General features: G+C 41.5%; 1 protein-coding gene across 7 annotated transcripts in view; it reads right to left on the bottom strand.

The window, feature by feature from the left end:
* Nucleotides 1-15,377, bottom strand: part of TBC1D7 (TBC1 domain family, member 7) — a 24,808-nt gene extending 9,431 nt beyond the window's left edge. For 2 of the 7 annotated variants that reach the window (XM_011962707.1, XM_011962702.1), the window contains exons 1-5: nt 15,119-15,377; nt 13,594-13,713; nt 11,903-11,983; nt 8,289-8,476; nt 4,023-4,160 (exon numbers count right to left, since the gene is read on the bottom strand). In XM_011962707.1, coding sequence (XP_011818097.1) covers nt 4,023-4,160; nt 8,289-8,476; nt 11,903-11,983; nt 13,594-13,705 — 519 coding nt within the window. In that variant the 5' untranslated portion in view covers nt 13,706-13,713; nt 15,119-15,377. Of the gene's footprint in view, nt 1-4,022; nt 4,161-8,288; nt 8,477-11,902; nt 11,984-13,593; nt 13,765-15,098 lie in introns of those variants that run through there. The other 5 variants (XM_011962703.1, XM_011962706.1, XM_011962708.1 and 2 more) reach the window with 5 other exon arrangements.
* Between the last annotated feature and the right edge of the window lie 1,728 nt (nt 15,378-17,105).

The raw sequence follows: 17,105 nt of genomic DNA on the forward strand, positions 1-17,105 counted from the left end.
AAAAATTAACCGGGTGTGGTGGTGTGCGCCTGTAATCCCAGCTACTCCGGAGGCTGAGGCACAAGAATCGCTTGAAACCGGGAGGCAGAGGTTGTGGTGAGCCGAGATCGCGCCACTGCACTCCAGCCTGGGTGACAGAGCAAGACTCCATCTCAGAAAAAAAAAAAAAATATATATATATATATATATATTTTTTAATCTTGGGGTTGGAAAGGGTTAATTAACCAGTAAGACACAAAAAAGCAAAAAAATATATATATATGTTGACCAATCTCATTGTATCAAAACCTAAAATTTTGTACAACAAACAGAAAGTATTTTCAACAAACATAAGGGATAAGGATAAATATCCAGGGTACAGTCGACCCTCGTATCCATGGACTCAACCAACCATGGGCGAAAAATATTTGGGAAATAAAAAATGGATAGTTGTGTCTGTACCGAACAGACAAAGATTTTTTTGTCATTATTCCCTAAATAATACAGTATAACAATTTACATAGCATTTACATTGCATTACGTATTATAAGTAATCTAGATTTAAAGTATACAAGAAGAGATGTGTAGGTTATATGCAAATACTATGCCATTTTATGTAAGGGACTTGAACACCCATGAATTTTACTATCTCAAGGAGTCCTAGAACTAATCCCCTACAGATCCAAGAGTGACTACATACCAATAACTCTTACAAAGAAAAATGTCAACAAAACAATAGCAATATGCAAACATACTCAACTTCACTAGAAACTGAGGACAAGTAAATTAAAATGAGATACCATTTCACCATCAGATGGAGAAAAATGTAAGACATTGATACTATCACGTATTGGCAATGGGGTGGAAAATGGGAAATCTCATCATCTGTTTGGTGGGAGCATAAATTGATATGGCCTTTGGATGAGCAGTCAGGCAGTTTAAATTTTAAATATGACAAAAATAAATGAATAGATTTTACATATGTCTCCCCTCCGCTTGAGCATCTGCTTCTGCTCATAGGTACCAAGCCTAAAGAGATACGCATACACACAGGGAGCCTGTACAAGGGCATATTTACTCTCAGCATGGATCTCTTATGTTTAAATATGGGAAATTCGTAACAGGAAATGCTAGGAGTAAATATTTTTTAATAGGTGGTTCTAAACGAGTGCCTTTCAATCTTGAGCTACACTTCAGAATTGCCTGGAGCTTTTAAGAATTTAGAATTCCAGGGCCCTACCTTCAGAGATTCAGATTTCACTTGTCTAAGTGGAGGAAAGGTGATGGTAATTTTTAAGAGCTCTCAGGTGGTACTAATAGGAAGTCAGGACTGAAAACTAGTGATTTGTCTATACTGTCTTGGAAAGTTCTCCAAGCAATAAGTTAAAAACAAAAATAGAACCATAGGGCCATTTGTACAGTATACTACTACTTAATGTGAATAATCCCAGCATTTTGGGAGGCCGAGGCGGGCGGATCACGAGGTCAGGAGATCGAGACCATCCTGGCTAACATGGTGAAACCCTGTCTCTATTAAAAATACAAAAAATTAGCCAGGCGTGGTGGCGGGAGCCTGTAGTCCCAGTTACTTGGGAGGCTGAGGCAAGAGAATGGCGTGAACCCGTGAGCCAAGATCACACCACTGCACTCCCGCCTTGGTGACAGAGCTAGACTCCATCTCAAAAAAAAAAAAGAAAAAGAAAAATCATATATACACGCACATAAGAGAATCTTGAATAATACACACCAAGCTAATGACAAATGTTTACTTCTTAGAAGGGGAAGTGGGCAATTGCTGGGATGGGGTGGTTAGTCCAGGTCTAGGGAAATACGGATTCATCTGAATTGCTTAATTTCTTTTGAGAATGCATTCACTGCTTATGTTACGAAAAATAAAGGATGAATTTTTAAAGAATAGCATAAACTATCAAAATGCTACTGACTTACTCAAATATTAAATAAGAAAAGCTAATTAGATCATGGTATGATAAAACTGAGACCTCCTCACTTAATTAGGCAACTGACATAGTTACGTAAGCTCCATTTCCATGCTTAAATTATTTTTACTGAAATCAACAAAGTGGATCAAATTTCAAAATCTTAAAAGTCAAATTTTGCTTAGTTGAAATATATAAAAACTGCACTTGTAAGTGTTCTCAGAAGCTGAAGGGTCTTGCACATTGCCTTATTAATAATTAACTGCAGTGATCCTCAACGCCCATTCAGCCATCACCACTGTCCCGCATCTGATCTTGCACCCTATACCACAGCTACCACTTTCAGTAGAATTTTAAAAAGAAATAACCCAATGATTTAAGACAAACAGATTTATTTTTATAAATGAGATAAATAAAAGAAAAAAAACTAGACAAAAAAAAGAAAATGGCAAAGGAAGACTAGCTTGTGCGATGCAGCAACCACCATTCAGTTCTCTGCCTTCCCAAGCAAGGCTATGACAGAAACAGCTCGCTGCCTGCCACACTCCCATGTGCCCCTCCCATGTCACTCACAGAGCCCCTGTTTTAGTAGGAGATACAAGGCTTTTTTTAAAAAAAGAACACCTTTCCCAGCCTCTACTGTAGACAGGGCAGCCAAGTGACACAGTCCTGGTCACTAACATATAGTTGACCCTTGAGCAACACGGGTTTGAATTGCAAAGGTCCCCTTAAACATGGATTTTTTTCCACTTTTGCCAACCCCTGAGACAGCAAGACCATCCTTCCCTCCCTCCTCCCGCTCAGCCTACTCTACGTGAAGACAAAGAGAATGAAGACTTTGTGATGAACCACTTCCACTTCATAAATAGAAAATATATTTCATTTTCCTTATGATTTTCTTAACATTTTCTTTTCTCTAGCTTACTTCATTACAGGAGTATAGTGAATACACACATAACAAAATATGTGGCTGGGTGTGGTGGCTCATGCCTGTAAATCCCAGCACTTTGGGAGGCCAAGGTGGGCGGATCACTTGAGGTCAGGAGTTCGAGACCAGCCTGACCAACATGATGAAACCCTGTCTCTACTAAAAAAGATACAAAAATTAGCCAGGCATGGTGGCAGGCACCTGTAATCCCAGTTACTTGGCAGGCTAAGGTAGGAGAATCATTTGAACCCAGGAGGCAGAGGTTGCAGTGAGCTGAGATCACGCCATTGCACTCCAGCCTGGGCGACAGCATGAGACTCCATCTTAAAAAAACACAAACGGAAACAAAATATGTGTACAAAATATGTGTTAAATGACCGTCTATGTTATCAGTAAGGCTTCCAGTCAACTGTAAGTTATTAGTAGTTAGGTTTTGCGGGAGTCAAAAGTTATACGCAGAGTATCAACTATGCTGGGGTTGGGTCAGTTCTCTTAACCCTCCACTACTCAAAGGTCAGCTGTACATGCAGAGAGAAAGCCTAATGGGCCACAGACTTGGCTGGCCTGTCCCTCTTATTCCTTTGTGTTTACCTTTGCCTTCCCTTTCCTTCTGCCCAGAACACAGATGTCATGGCCACTGGTCCAAGAGCCACCTTGTGAGCATGAGGGGAAAGATGATGCCTACGAATACTGGAGCAGAATGGCAGGAGTCTGCAACCCTCTCCATACTGAGGTTCTGCAGCACCAGCTCTGCACTGCCTGGACTCTTAGCTTCTGGTATTTGGGCTTCCCATTATATGCAGCCAAATGAAAACCTTAACTTATACAGATGGATTACTCTAGACCAGCGGATTCTAGACCAGAATAAGGAATACTATAGGGCAGGACTGGCCACCTATGGCCTGCAGCAGGGCAAATCCAGCCAGGAACATTATTTTATGCATTGTCTAAGGTTGCTTTTGTGCAACGACAGCAGAGTTGAGTGGTTACAATAGAGACCATCTGGCCCACCAAGCTGGAAATATTTAGATTATACGGACTTTTACAGAAAACACTTGCTGAGTCCTACTGTAAAGGGTTATTCATAATTGTAGCAGCCTCAGGAGGTAAGAGCACTCCCTGAAGACCCCCAATACCATTGTTCACTCTCCAACAGCCTAAAAAAAAAAAGTCCTCACCAACTGGGGTAAAGAATCCCGGTACTTGGTATTTAATTGGTTCACAAAGCGTCGGGTGATCCAGTAACAGTCGACACTGTCTTCCACCATTTCCTCCATGGCTTTAGCTATAGCAAGAAATACTTCATCTTCTGGCTCCTGAAACATTAATAATAAATCTCAAGAGGAAGGCGGTGAAAGAGAGGAATACATATTTCTTTAATAAAAAATGAAACCGTGCTCCCTAAATTTTGAAAAGGCTACATTAATAAATCAAAGCGGGATCAAAAAGCACAGAGTCCATCCCTGAAGAGGGGAGCAAGGGGGAGAAAAGGATGAGTAACTACAGGGTCAGTGCTGCTTCTGAATGACCAGGTTTCAGGCTGAGTGTACAGAGATGCTCCAGCTTCTAACATTAAGCCCCTCACAGAGTCAACATAAATGATAAGCAAGTCACTGACTCTCTCCACCCAAAAATATCCTTAGTACCAGGTGAGAATGTCTTTGAAAAGGGTGTAACAAACGGCACCATCAGTAACTGGAGACATTTTTCAGCACAGTAATTTGCCAATATTGAAGAGCTCCAAAAAAGACTAATAGAGCATTTGCTTTATTTCAAAGCATTCACGCATACCTTCAGAATTTTGTTCCATCTTAAGCAGTAAAAAAGTTAAAATGTTCCGAGAATCAGAATTTTGGGAATCAAAAGAATGGCACTTCCTCAAACCTTGTGTCAATACTCAGAATGCGAAAGTAAACTCTCAGGGAAATTTCAACAGAGAGATCTTAGAAAAACTGGGACCTTATTTGAAAACCTCTTCTGTTTTCAAACACCATATCGTATACAAAAAGCTTTACATTTTCATCTAGGATTTAATAGCTGAAGGATTTTAATGTTAAAAAGAAACTAAGAAGTATCACAGTTTCCCCTAAAAAGTACCAACTTAAATCAAAATTGTCATTTTAATGTATTATTTCATTCTAAGCCCTTCTTTCAACTTGTTAATATTCTATAAAATGTCCAGAAAAACAGAATTTACATCATAGGGAATAAATTTTCTCTAAGCATTTTATTAATGTGTCAGAGGAGAATGGAAAATAAGTAGGAAGAAAAGGGAAAGGAAAAATCTCCTTTCCTGGACTCCTGTGCAGTTCTGTGCACTGTGCCTGGCACCCACAAAGGTGGCATATCACTGACTGCTCCTGACCACTGACAGGTCAAGAGAAGAGGACTCAGGTCATCTTTCCTGACCCAATGCCAAGCGCTGCTGCACCCTCTTATTAATGAATTAAAAAATGAGGCAGAGTGGGCGCTAAGTAGGTGCTATGGTTCAAACATCTGTCCCCTCCAAAATTTATGTTGAAATTTAATCCCCAATGTGGCAGTATTGAGAAGTGGGGCCTTTAAGAGGTGACTGGATCATGAGGGCTCCGCCCTCATCAGTGGGTCAATTCATAGATTAATGGGTTATCACAGGAATGGGACTGGTGGCTTCCTAAGAAGAAGAGAGTCCTGGGTGAGCATGTTGGCACATTCAGCCCCCTCGCCATGCGACAGCCTGTGCCACCTCAGGACCCTGCAGAGAGTCCTCATCAGCAAGAAGGCCCTCACCAGATGTAGCCCCTGAATCCTGGACTTCCCAGCTTCTAGAATTGTAAGAAATAAATTCCTTTTTTAAATAAATTATCCAATTTCAGATATTCTGTTATAAGCAACCAAAAACAGACTAACACAATGAGGACCATGACTGGGGAGACGTGGGGTGGCAGAGTCCAAAACACTCACTCAGAAGCGTGTCTGCCTAAGGCTGCAGTAAAGGTGTCTCAGCTTGGAACACAGACAAGCTGAGTAGCGGTGAGGGGGAACCTATACCCTGTCATCTCAATTCCTTGAACTAACAGATTATCTAATTTAATTTGATATGTAATTCAAGAACTTGTGTAGTACTATCAACTTCCCTTTGCCAATAAGTGAAATTTAAAGATGATTGCTTAAATTATTCCAATTATTTTTTAGGGACCTTCTCTCTCTTGACAAACATAATAAATACAAATGATCTTTATTAGCTCTAAGGTTTGTCCATGGATACTCCATCATTAACTTCAAAAAATATAAGATATGCAATAAAAATAAATTTTGTAAAATAGGAGTGTTCCAGCAAATCCATTTGAACAATTCACTGTTTCAGCCAAACAAATAACACTTTAATTTCATACTGACAGAAATAAAGAAGGAGAAGGGAAAACTGTTCCTTAGAGAAGAATGTCAACTAATATATGCAAAAAGAATGAGGGAGTTAGATCACCATTTGGCAACCAGCAAGGTAAAAACTGGTTCAGGCAAGAATAAGAACCATTAGTGGATGGCTATTTACAAGTCTCAAAGTACTTCCCCACAGTTACTTATTAATTACAAAGAGGAAAAGAGTAACCTTATAGTGGAGAAACTCTGCAGACACCATCTTACCAGAGTGATCAAAGTTAGCAGCAACAGTAATGAGTCCCATACTTCTGTGGTATTCCCGCCAATAATGCGTGACCAGAGTTTAATCATGGAGAAACAAGAGAAAAACCCAAATTGAGAAATGCTCTACTGGCTGGCCAGGGCTCTTCAAAAGTGTCAAGGTCATGAAAGACAAAGACTGAAGAACTGTTCCAGGCCGGGCACAGTGGCTCACGCCTGTAATCCCAGTACTTTGGGAGGCCAAGGCGGGTGAATCACCTGAGGTCGGGAGTTCAAAACGAGCCTGATCAACATGGAGAAATCCCGTCTCTACTAAAAATACAAAAATTAACCGGGTGTGGTGGTGTGCGCCTGTAATCCCAGCTACTCCGGAGGCTGAGGCACAAGAATCGCTTGAAACCGGGAGGCAGAGGTTGTAGTGAGCCGAGATCGCACCATTGCACTCCAGCCTGACAAAAAGAGCAAAACTCTGTCTCAAAAAATAAAAAAAGAACCGTTCCAGATAAAAGACTAAGACATGGCAGTGAAATGTAATGTGTGATCTGGAACTGGATCTTGGATCAGAAGAAGAGCATCAGTGGGACATCAGCAAAATCCCAATGAGGCCTACAGAGTAGCTCCCAGTGTTGTGACTCTCTGGTTTTGATCATTACATTATGGTTGTATGAGATGTAACATTTGAGGACACTGGGAGAAGGTATTTGAGAACACTGTACTATTTTTGCAACTTTTTTCTACACCCAACATTATTTTAAAAGTTAAAAAATAAAATTTTTTTAGAAATCATCAAATGAGAATACTCATGAGCAAAAGTTCAATAAGGAATAGGATATTTACATAGCGGTTTCCAAGTGTCTCCCCACAAAGAGAAACAGCAATTAAAAAGGAAAAAATAAACAATTTCCAGTGGAAAACTCCAGCAGGCACCGCCCTCGCCACATGATCCAAGTTAACACTATCTCTTATGGGGCAAATCCACACTATGTGCCTCCTGATAAGAGTCACAGAAAAGGAGACAGCATCACCCACCTGGTATCCCCGCCAAACATGAATAGCCTGAATCTCATCAGAAGGGAGCACCAGACAAACCTAAACTGAGGGGCTTTCTTCAAAGCATCTGATTATGCCTTTCAAAAATGTCCAAGCCATGAAAGATTAAAAAAAGACAGAACTGTCCCAAGTCAAAGGAGACAAAAGCAACATGATTACCCAGTGCAAAGCCTAAACCAGGATCCAATCCTCACCCATAACTTTGACTGTCTGCTTATTTGTGAAGGCATTATTGGTCAAATTCAAATGGAGTTGGTAGATGAGATATTAATATTGTATCAATGTTAACGTCTTAGTTTTGAGGACTGTACTATGGCTATCTACAGGGGTGTCCTGTCTTTAGGAAGTGTACACTGAAGGAATCTGAGGTAGTAGGGAACCCTGTCTGCATCTTATTCTCAAATGATTTAGGAAAAAAAAAAATGTGTTTAAAAAATACGTTTTAAAATGACAAAGCAAAACAGATGCACATAATGTTAACAACTGGAGAATCTGAGTAAAGGGTATATGCAAATTCTTGGAAATATTCTTGCAACTTTTCTAGAAGTTTGAAATTACTTCAAAATAAAATGTATTTTAAAAAAAAACAAAAAATAAGAAGGTTGGGTCAGAATGTGCATGGCCATGAATGCCAAGTAAAGATGTGTCACTTTTACACTAATAACAATAGGGAGCCACCGAAAGTTTTTAAGGCAAAACATGATGTAATCAAAGGCTGGCAAGATGGAACAGTCTAGAGTTGAGTTTAGTGTCAGACAAAAGCGACCACTAACCAGTGGAAAAGAGGGACTTCGAGGTAACTTCCCAGACTCCAGCTGATACATGCGGAGATAGACTTCAGCCTGAGGTGTGGCATCACTAACAAAGCGAACGACTTTCAGGGCATGAAGGACATCCGAGTACTGCTCCTTACGATACATCATCACCTTGGCATGGGACTCATGGTGTGGAGGCAGGATTCCTGGAGAGAATAGGAAAAACGAAAAAAGAACAAAATACTGAGCCATCACTCCAAATCCCTCATCTATGAAAGAGGATGCTGTGAGAAGCGACCCAACAGAGTTAGGCTAGAATTCACACAGATATTTAAGTGCCATATAGAATCTCTTTTAGAAATTCTCACTATAAAACAATCTTAAATGTGAAATATTATCAGTGTTTGAATGCTGAGGCATCATTGATATAAGAACACTGGCAAAGCCCTTGAATAAGTGTGCCGCATACATTCAAGATTAACAATCACATCAATTATAACAATGGTTTAATTTAATTTATGGCAGCCTCAGGCTGCCTTTAGCTCTGAGAGGGTCTCACCCTAGTCTTTGTACTTGACCCCTACATCTCAGAACCACCAACAGCCCACTGAATTCTTCTCTTCCCCAACAGTTAAAACTTGCTCACTAAGTATCCTATCCTCCAGGTCACAAAAGACCTTAATCTTCATTGGTGAGGTCACCTTACATGACATTTCTATGACACATTAAGCTCATTAACCCATTTAAACATGGTGTCATATCCTTTTTACAAACAAATGGCTCTGAGAAAACATAGTGGAAAGACCACTAGACAGGCCAGCCATCCGGGTTCCAGCCTCAGATTGGATAATACTAGGACTCTCAAAGGTGTTTGTCTTTCTGGGCATTTGTTTCCCCATCTGTCAGAGGCAGGAAATGGGATAAGCATTTCACCAAATGCTTCTCCACAGAATGCTAACCCCAAGAGAAGACAAAATGCCATCGTCAAACAGATTTGGGAAATGGTGACAATGAATTTTCATGGCTCTAAGTTTTGCCATAAAGAAAAACATTTTAGGCCAGGTATGGTGGCTCATGCCTATAATCTCAGCACTTTGAGAGGCCAAGGCAGGCAGATCACTTGAGCCCAGGAGTTTGAGACCAGCCTGGGCAACTGAGCGAAGGTATTTGAAAAACCCTGTCTCTACAGAAAAATGAGCCAGGTCCGGTGGCACATGCTTGTAGTCCCAGCTACCCGGGAGGCTGACGTGGGAGGATCACCTGAGCCTGGGAAGTCAAGGCCATAGTGAGCTGTGATCGTACCACTGCACTCCAGCCTGGGAAACAGAGTAAGTCCCTGTCTCAAAGAAAACAAAACAAAACAAAACAACACATTTTATTTACTCAAGCCTCATTAAACTTAATGAGGCTCCACAGAAGCACAGACTCTGGAGCAAAGTTGCTGGGTTTAAATTCCAGCTCTACAATTAACTGGCTGGGTGGTGACCTCTAGCAATCACTTTATCTCCCTATGTCTTAGCTTCCCCATCTGAGAAATGGGAATAACAATACCTAATATCATACAGTTGTTTAGATGAATAAACAGATCAATATACACAAAGCATTCAGGAGAGTACTCGGCAAACACTAAGCTAGTGTAAGTGTCAGCTAGTACATTTGACTATGAATCCCTCTTTGGTGCAGGTTTAGTATATAAAATGCCACAGGTTTAGTATTCTAAAGAATACCCCAGAAAACAAAAACAATAGTAGCTAATATGATACCATGTTAATGTTAGAAAAAAAAAAATTGCTTAAATGTTCTTTTCCCTGAAATAAATCATTGCTATGAGACTGTGAGCCAGGCTTCCAGAAAAGCCAAGGGAACATGCTAAAGAGTCTCCTACATCTCGGCTAATACAGATTAAACAGCTGTGACCGAACCCTCATCACACTTCTAGAGACAGCACTTTAACCCTTAAACCTGTATTCTAAGGGCTGGTCCTAAAAAGCCTCTTTCTGATATTTAACTAAAATAGTATCAGGAAGTAGGCATTTGAAGTAAAGATCCCTAAATAATCAAAACTCTGTGCTAGGAAGAGTCAGGCTGTGTCCTACACAGCACGACAGGCTCTAAACTTCCAGTGCCTTTTCCTCAAAAAATAACTATGACATGATAAAGGAAGGTGGGCCGGGCGCGGTGGCTCACGCCCGTAATCCCAGCACTTTGGGAGGCCGAGGCAGGTGGACTGCCTGAGCTCAGGAATTCGTGACCAGCCTGGACAACATGGTGAAACCCCATCTCTACCAAAATACAAAACGTTAGCCGGGCATGGTAGTGCGCACCTGTAGTCCCAGCTACTCGGGAGGCTGAGGTAGGAGAATCACAATCTATCTTACCTTCAAATGAGTTTCACAAACGTAAGCTCAAATCCTAGCTCTGCCATTTACAGGCTATAATGCCTTAGGCAAGTTATTTAGCCTCAGAGAGTCTTCTTCCCCACCTGCAAAGTTAGGATACCAATACCTGCCTCACAGGGGATTCTAGGATTACTCTGTACAATCTGTGTAAATGACTCTGCCTACTGACAGGCACACACGGATGCCCAATGAGGAGCAAACATAGTTTATATTTTTCAAGGAATTTAGTCCTCACCACTATCTTACAGTTAACAAACTACAAGATTTTTTTTTTTTTTCGGAGACGGAGTCTCGCTCTGTTCCCAGGCTGGAGTGCAGCGGTGCCATCTTGTCTCACTGCAACCTCCACCTCCTGGCTTCAAGAGATTCTCCTGCCTCAGCCTCCCGAGTAGCTGGTACTACAGGCTCACGCCACCACACCCAGCTAATTTTTCGTATTTTCAGTAGAAAGGGGGTTTCACCATGTTGGCCAGGATGGTCTCAATCTCCCGACCTCATGATCTGCCCTCCTTGGCCTCCCAGAGTGCTGGGATTAAAGGTGTGAGCCACCGCACCCAGCCAAAAATACTTTTTTTATGAAAGAAAAGGAGGATGGTAATGGATAGGAATTATCCTGGTAATGCTCCAGCAGGCTCAGCAATGGTAGGGGAAAGAAAATCTTGGGCTCAGAAGGGATGCTGCCAGTTACTCATGGCACTTAATTTATGCTTTCCTCCATAGAAACTAAGTAAGATCAGTTTTCCTTCTCATTCAGCCATTCACACCGCTGGAATCTAGTCATTCACGCTTTTAGGGAGTATTAAGTCTTCAATTTCTCTTTGACTCATGAGGAAGTTATACCTCTATAGCTGAGAATCACAAAATATTACAAATGTAGAGCTAAAAACTAGGAGTAATTTAGCTCAAAAGCCTCAGTTTATAGATGCAAAAAATGAGTCCCAGAGGGGTCGCCTTCCTCCAGGTTACCGAGCTGACAGCAAAGCCTAAACCAATTCTCATTCCTCCTAGTCCAGTGTTCTTCCCAGATCCTGTCTCAGGAACATACACTATTTTCTCTTCTATAATATCATTAATAGAACAGAAAATAATGAGCGGTAATTGAACCTTCTGGGGAAGATCCAATAGTCAATAAAAGACCTAAACAAATTTTCCTTTTTCTGACTGATAAGATAGCAAATGATCCCATTATTCAATATTTTTGAAGATAAATCTTCCAACTCCTGGGTCTCATACCTAGAAGCACCTTCCATACCAATGCACGGTACATGGATGGGAGAGGGAACCGCTGACTAAAAGTACAAAGTTTCTCTGTATCTAGAGGAAGAAGAAAACAATTGTTAGAAGCTTTTCATACTGATCACAGTATGTCAAAGCACATTTCATTTTTTAAAACTGAAAGAATAGTTAAGACATTTCTTCAGGGGATGTCTACCATATGGTCAGTAAGTTTAGAAGAAGTAATACTAGTCTGATTTCTAGCCCAAGACTTCTGCCAACTAAGTTATTTAAAAACTGTTTGTGGCCAGGCGCAGTGGCTCACACCTGTAATCTCAGCAGTTTGGGAGGCTGAGGCGGGCAAATCACTAGAGGTCAGGAGTTTGGGACCAGCCTGGCCAACATGGCGAAACACCATCTCTACTAAAAATACGAAAATTGGTCAGGTATGGTGGCACACACCTGTAGTCCCAGCTAGTCAGGAGGCTGAGACAGAAGAATCACCTGAACCCAGGAGGCAGAAGTTGCAGTAAGCCAAGATGATGCCACTGCACTCCAGCCTGGGCAACAGAGTGAGATGCTGTCTTAAAAAATAATAATAAAAATAAAAACAATTTGCATTTTACAGCATTGGAGATGCATTTTGCATATATTACTATATTCCCTATAACAGTGGTAGTTATTAATTACAGGGTTATTTAATTTAATTCACATTGCAAGCCTGTTAGGTAGTTCTTGTTCTAAAAATGCAGAAACTGAAGTTCAAAGCAGTTAAATGATTTGATCAAACTAACACAGCTAGTAAGTGGTGCAGTCCACCTTCAAAACCCTACATTTTCCAGTAAATTACAGTTAGTTCTCTGACCGTCAATTCTTCTGCTTATCAAAGGAGAATACCAGACATACTAAAGCAAAGACTGTACAGTTGAAGATCAAAGATAAGGTGAGAAATGTTTCAGAAACTTTAAAAGTACTCTATGCAAATAAAGTATTATCTTTAAATATGGTTCAGTTTATTTTACTTTAGTCAACAACAGACCTTATTCAGACTGGCTTAAAAGAAACTAAAATGTCAATATACAATGCACTCTTAGTATTTCCATAGAAGAAAATCATGGGCTGAGCGCGGTAACTAATGCCTGTAATCCCAGCACTTTGGGAGGTCAAGGTGGGTGGATCACTTGAGGTCAGGAGTTTGAGACCAGCCTGGCCAACATGGTGACTGTCTCTACTAAAAACACAAACAATAGCTAGGAATGGTGGTGCATGCCTGTAATCCCAGCTACTTAGGAGGCTGGGGCAGGAGAATCGCTTGAACCCAGGAAGCATAGGTTGCAGTGAGCCCAGATCGCACTACTGCACTACAGCCCGGGCAACAGAGTTAGACTCAGTCTCAAAAAAAAAAAAAGAAAAAAATCGTGACCAGAGTTATTGCAAATTTACCTAGATAACACATGAAAACATATAGACTCAACAAAAGAAAAAATATTAACGACTTTCTTAAGAAACCTTTCAAAAACTTCTGACCCTCAGTGAAATATAAATTTGAAAAATCTATAACTTTTCTCAAAATACACCATTCTGCTTCAACATGTCACTAAAAAATACAATAAGCAACCAATGCTTCTGGATGTCTTTTAAGAAAATACTTACTTCAGAACATGTGGAATGACTGAGAAACAATGAGATTAATTTTAAAAAGTACTCACCCAGACGGTCATCTTTTAGGAGAATTTCTAATGATTTCTTTTCTTCAACTCCACGAAACCCCACTTTCTCATAATATACTGAACGAAAGTTTCTCTGAGAGTCGTCAGTCATATTTCATTCTTGGAGGAGACACAGGAAAATAGAGAGAGAGATGAAGGGGAAAAGTGAGTGTAGAAACAATGAGTCAAGAATTAGAATAATTTTCAATGGTGTTCTCTACCTTTTCAATAAAACTGATGTACCCTTGCATAGGACCCAATATTAAAGATTTCCTTTTACTCAGTTCTACAACCATCCACCTATGCATCTCGGCCATAAACCAAGATTTAAAAGTTCTCTGAGCTGCTAAAATAGATGGCACAAGGTTTATGCACTAGGTTTCCCACTATACCTATGAGTGCCTAGCACAATAGAACATTCTGTAGTTATTATAAATGTGCAAAGGAAAAAAAATAAGTGAAATGGAAGCCAGGCAAGATATGTCAAAAAAAATTATACTCGAACAGCATACACTATGATTTCATTGTTTTTTACAAATTTCACATATTTTAAAAATTAACACTCTATTCCAAAATGTTAGCAATGGTTATCTTCAGGTAGTAGGATTCCAGATGATTTTAATTTCCTTTCTTTAGCTTAGTTATATTTTTTTAAATGGGCATTTTGCAAAATGAAAAATTAAGTTATATAAAAGTAAAAAGCCACGAGTTCCTCACTTTTCTTTTAAACACAATTCTATTAAGTGTAACTATCAAAATTCAAAACTTACAACAGGTAAATTGCATTAAATTATAACGAGAAGAGGGTAAAGAATGTAGCCGATTGACAGTGATCCCAAAGTCAGAGTTGAAGACAGAAAAACAATTTAAAATCTATCGCAAGAACTCAAAAAGCTCAGTGGTCTCAGGTTCCTTCACAGTAACTTTCATAATACTGGAGGTAACTCATCCAAAAAAAGACCAAGTTAGATTTGGCGTTTCAAGAACAGAAAATATGTGATGCATTTCCCAAAAAAAGCACGGCACTGCCTCACGCAAATGATTCCAGGCTCTGTGCACAAGAGTAAATCTTTAGGTTTAAAAATCCTGAGACGTCCCCAGTGAGCAGGGGCGGGCTTCCTTCCTTGTTGAAAAGATATCCTCTGATCCGATCCAGTCACAGGAAAGATTAGGATTCGTTTAGTAAATGAAATGCTAAAGGGCTCTGAGCTTTCGGGAGCAGATGTCTTAAAAAAAAAAAAAAAAAAAAGTCAGCAGCATAAGACGCATAATGAGTGTGGGGATTTATTTTTTTTTTAAGGCATCCAAACAGTTGCATGACGATTCGGTCGGTCCCTATTGTCTAAGGACACCCATTCTTAGATTGCACTACAATGACAAAGGCATCCTCTAGGAGGAAACATTGCAAATAAAATCTCCTGCCCATGCGCGTCCACCTGATGGGAAAGTAAAAACACCTTGGTCCAAGACCCCAGGTCCCATTCTCTCTATGATGGATGCTTCACCTCTAGAAATGGAAACACACCAGGGTTGAGACTAAGTGGTCCGGGAGAAGCAGAGGAAGCCGTGCCCTTTGCGCTGACCGACCGCCGGGCAGGCGGGCACCGTTGGGGCCCAGGGCCAGGAGGGGCGAGTCCTACGGGAAGGAGGGAGACGGCGGGACACCTGGGACATCCGCGCGCGCCCCGACGACCCGGGAGACAAAACTCAGCACCGCTGCCGCCGCCGCCGCCGGATGTGACATCAACTCCAGGTCGAGGGGCGGGCACTGGGCGGGCGCATGCGCAGAGGGCGCGCGCAGGAAGCTCCACCCTCACTCTGGGAAGCTCGGGTTTCGTTGGTGAAACCCGACGGGATAAAGGGCTAGGCTCGCTTCCAGGCTTGTGTAGTTTCTCCCACCCTGAGCACCTGGGCCCTTGCTACCCCGTAAAATCTCTCGACCATTTACTCCGGCCGTCCGAAGGCGCGTGCCTGGGTTGCACTGCGGTCTCCGGCCCTCGAGGTTCCTGCCTAGGGGAGACCCGAGCCCTAGGACAGTACTTAAGCTGCCTGCGTGCAGGACCCGAGTTTTGCTTTTGCTAATTTCCTCCCCACCCCGGGTATGTGGGAATAAATGAAGACCATCTGAACGAGAAGAGCAAAGGCGTCAGCCACTGTCCCTTGCCTTTAGGGAGGGACGCAAAGGCAGACAGAGGAGTGGGGACGCTTTATGGTGGACAAAAGGGAAGGCTTCAGGTGTGCGCAGACTGGAGTCTGGAGGCGGCTCCCTAGAAGTGGAATATCCCAGGGATTGGTTAGGGGGCATAGTTGCCTTTCTCTGGTTGGTCCTAACTTGGAAGCAAGGACAAAAATTAAGAAAGCTATCAGTTATTAAGTCCTGGCCACTTGAGCCCAGTTGTTACAGAAGTTATTGTTCAGCTTCCTAGACTGCAAGTCTGATTGAAAGCAGGAAGGCTCCCTGGGTTGCTTATTGTAGATAATGGACTGGTTTTCTGGGCAGGTTGCTGCAGGTTGTGGGTTAGAGATCTGTTTTTACATTAGGTTTGGCCATTGTCTTAGTATATTCAGCCTCTCAGGTAAAATACTATGAAATGGGAGAAAAATGAAGGTTAAAAAAAAAAATGTGCTAAATACAAGCTTCGATTTGTTATTAGTAGGTCTAACAGAACAAAGTTACTCTTTAAAGTAGCTACTAACACTTACAAATGCTTGCTTTCTATTTCTGTGCTTGCCTCACTGGTCCACCGGCTGAGCAGCAGTGCCCAAGTAGGTTTTTAAATCACCAGGGTTTGAGAGAAATCCCCAGTGATGGGTATCGTCCCTTTGAAAGTCCAAATCTCTACCAAATAAACCACACAGATGCCAAGCTTTAGAGGAAACTTAGGACTATCAACAATGCAGAAGTCCAGTTATAGTGCAGACAAATGTGTGGTATAATGGCTAGACAGAACTTAAAAATGAAGAAACGTGTGGTGGTTGAACTCAAACACTGATGCCCCTCCCCACCCCCTTACCACCACCATCTTTAGTTCCTCAGTACTGGGGTGCTAAACCTTACTTGGGTAGTGTTCACATGAGTAAGCAGAGTTCTTCAAGTTACCTTACACAGGTTCCATTTACTTGATCTAAACCTTGGGCCGGTCACTAACTTTTACAATTTCCTTTTCTTGTCTTTAAAATCATCACCAGGACGGCGCAGTGGCTCACGCCTGTAATCCCAGCACTTTGGGAGGCTGAGGCGGGCGGATCACCTGAAGTCAGGAGCTCAAGACCAGCCTGGCCAACATGGTGAAACCCCATCTCTACTAAAAATACAAAATTAGCCAGGCGTGATGGCGCACACCTGTAATCCCAGCTACTCCAGAGGCTGAGTCAGGTGGATCACTTGAACCCAGGAGGTGGAGGTTGCAGTGAGCGGAGATGGCACCACTGCACTCCAGCCTGGGCAACAACAGCAAAATTCCGTCTCAAAAAATAATAATAGAATAAAATCATCACCAATAGTGGTGATT

Source organism: Colobus angolensis, unplaced genomic scaffold (genome assembly GCF_000951035.1).
Source record: "Colobus angolensis palliatus isolate OR3802 unplaced genomic scaffold, Cang.pa_1.0 Scaffold6, whole genome shotgun sequence".
Taxonomy (NCBI): domain Eukaryota; kingdom Metazoa; phylum Chordata; class Mammalia; order Primates; family Cercopithecidae; genus Colobus; species Colobus angolensis.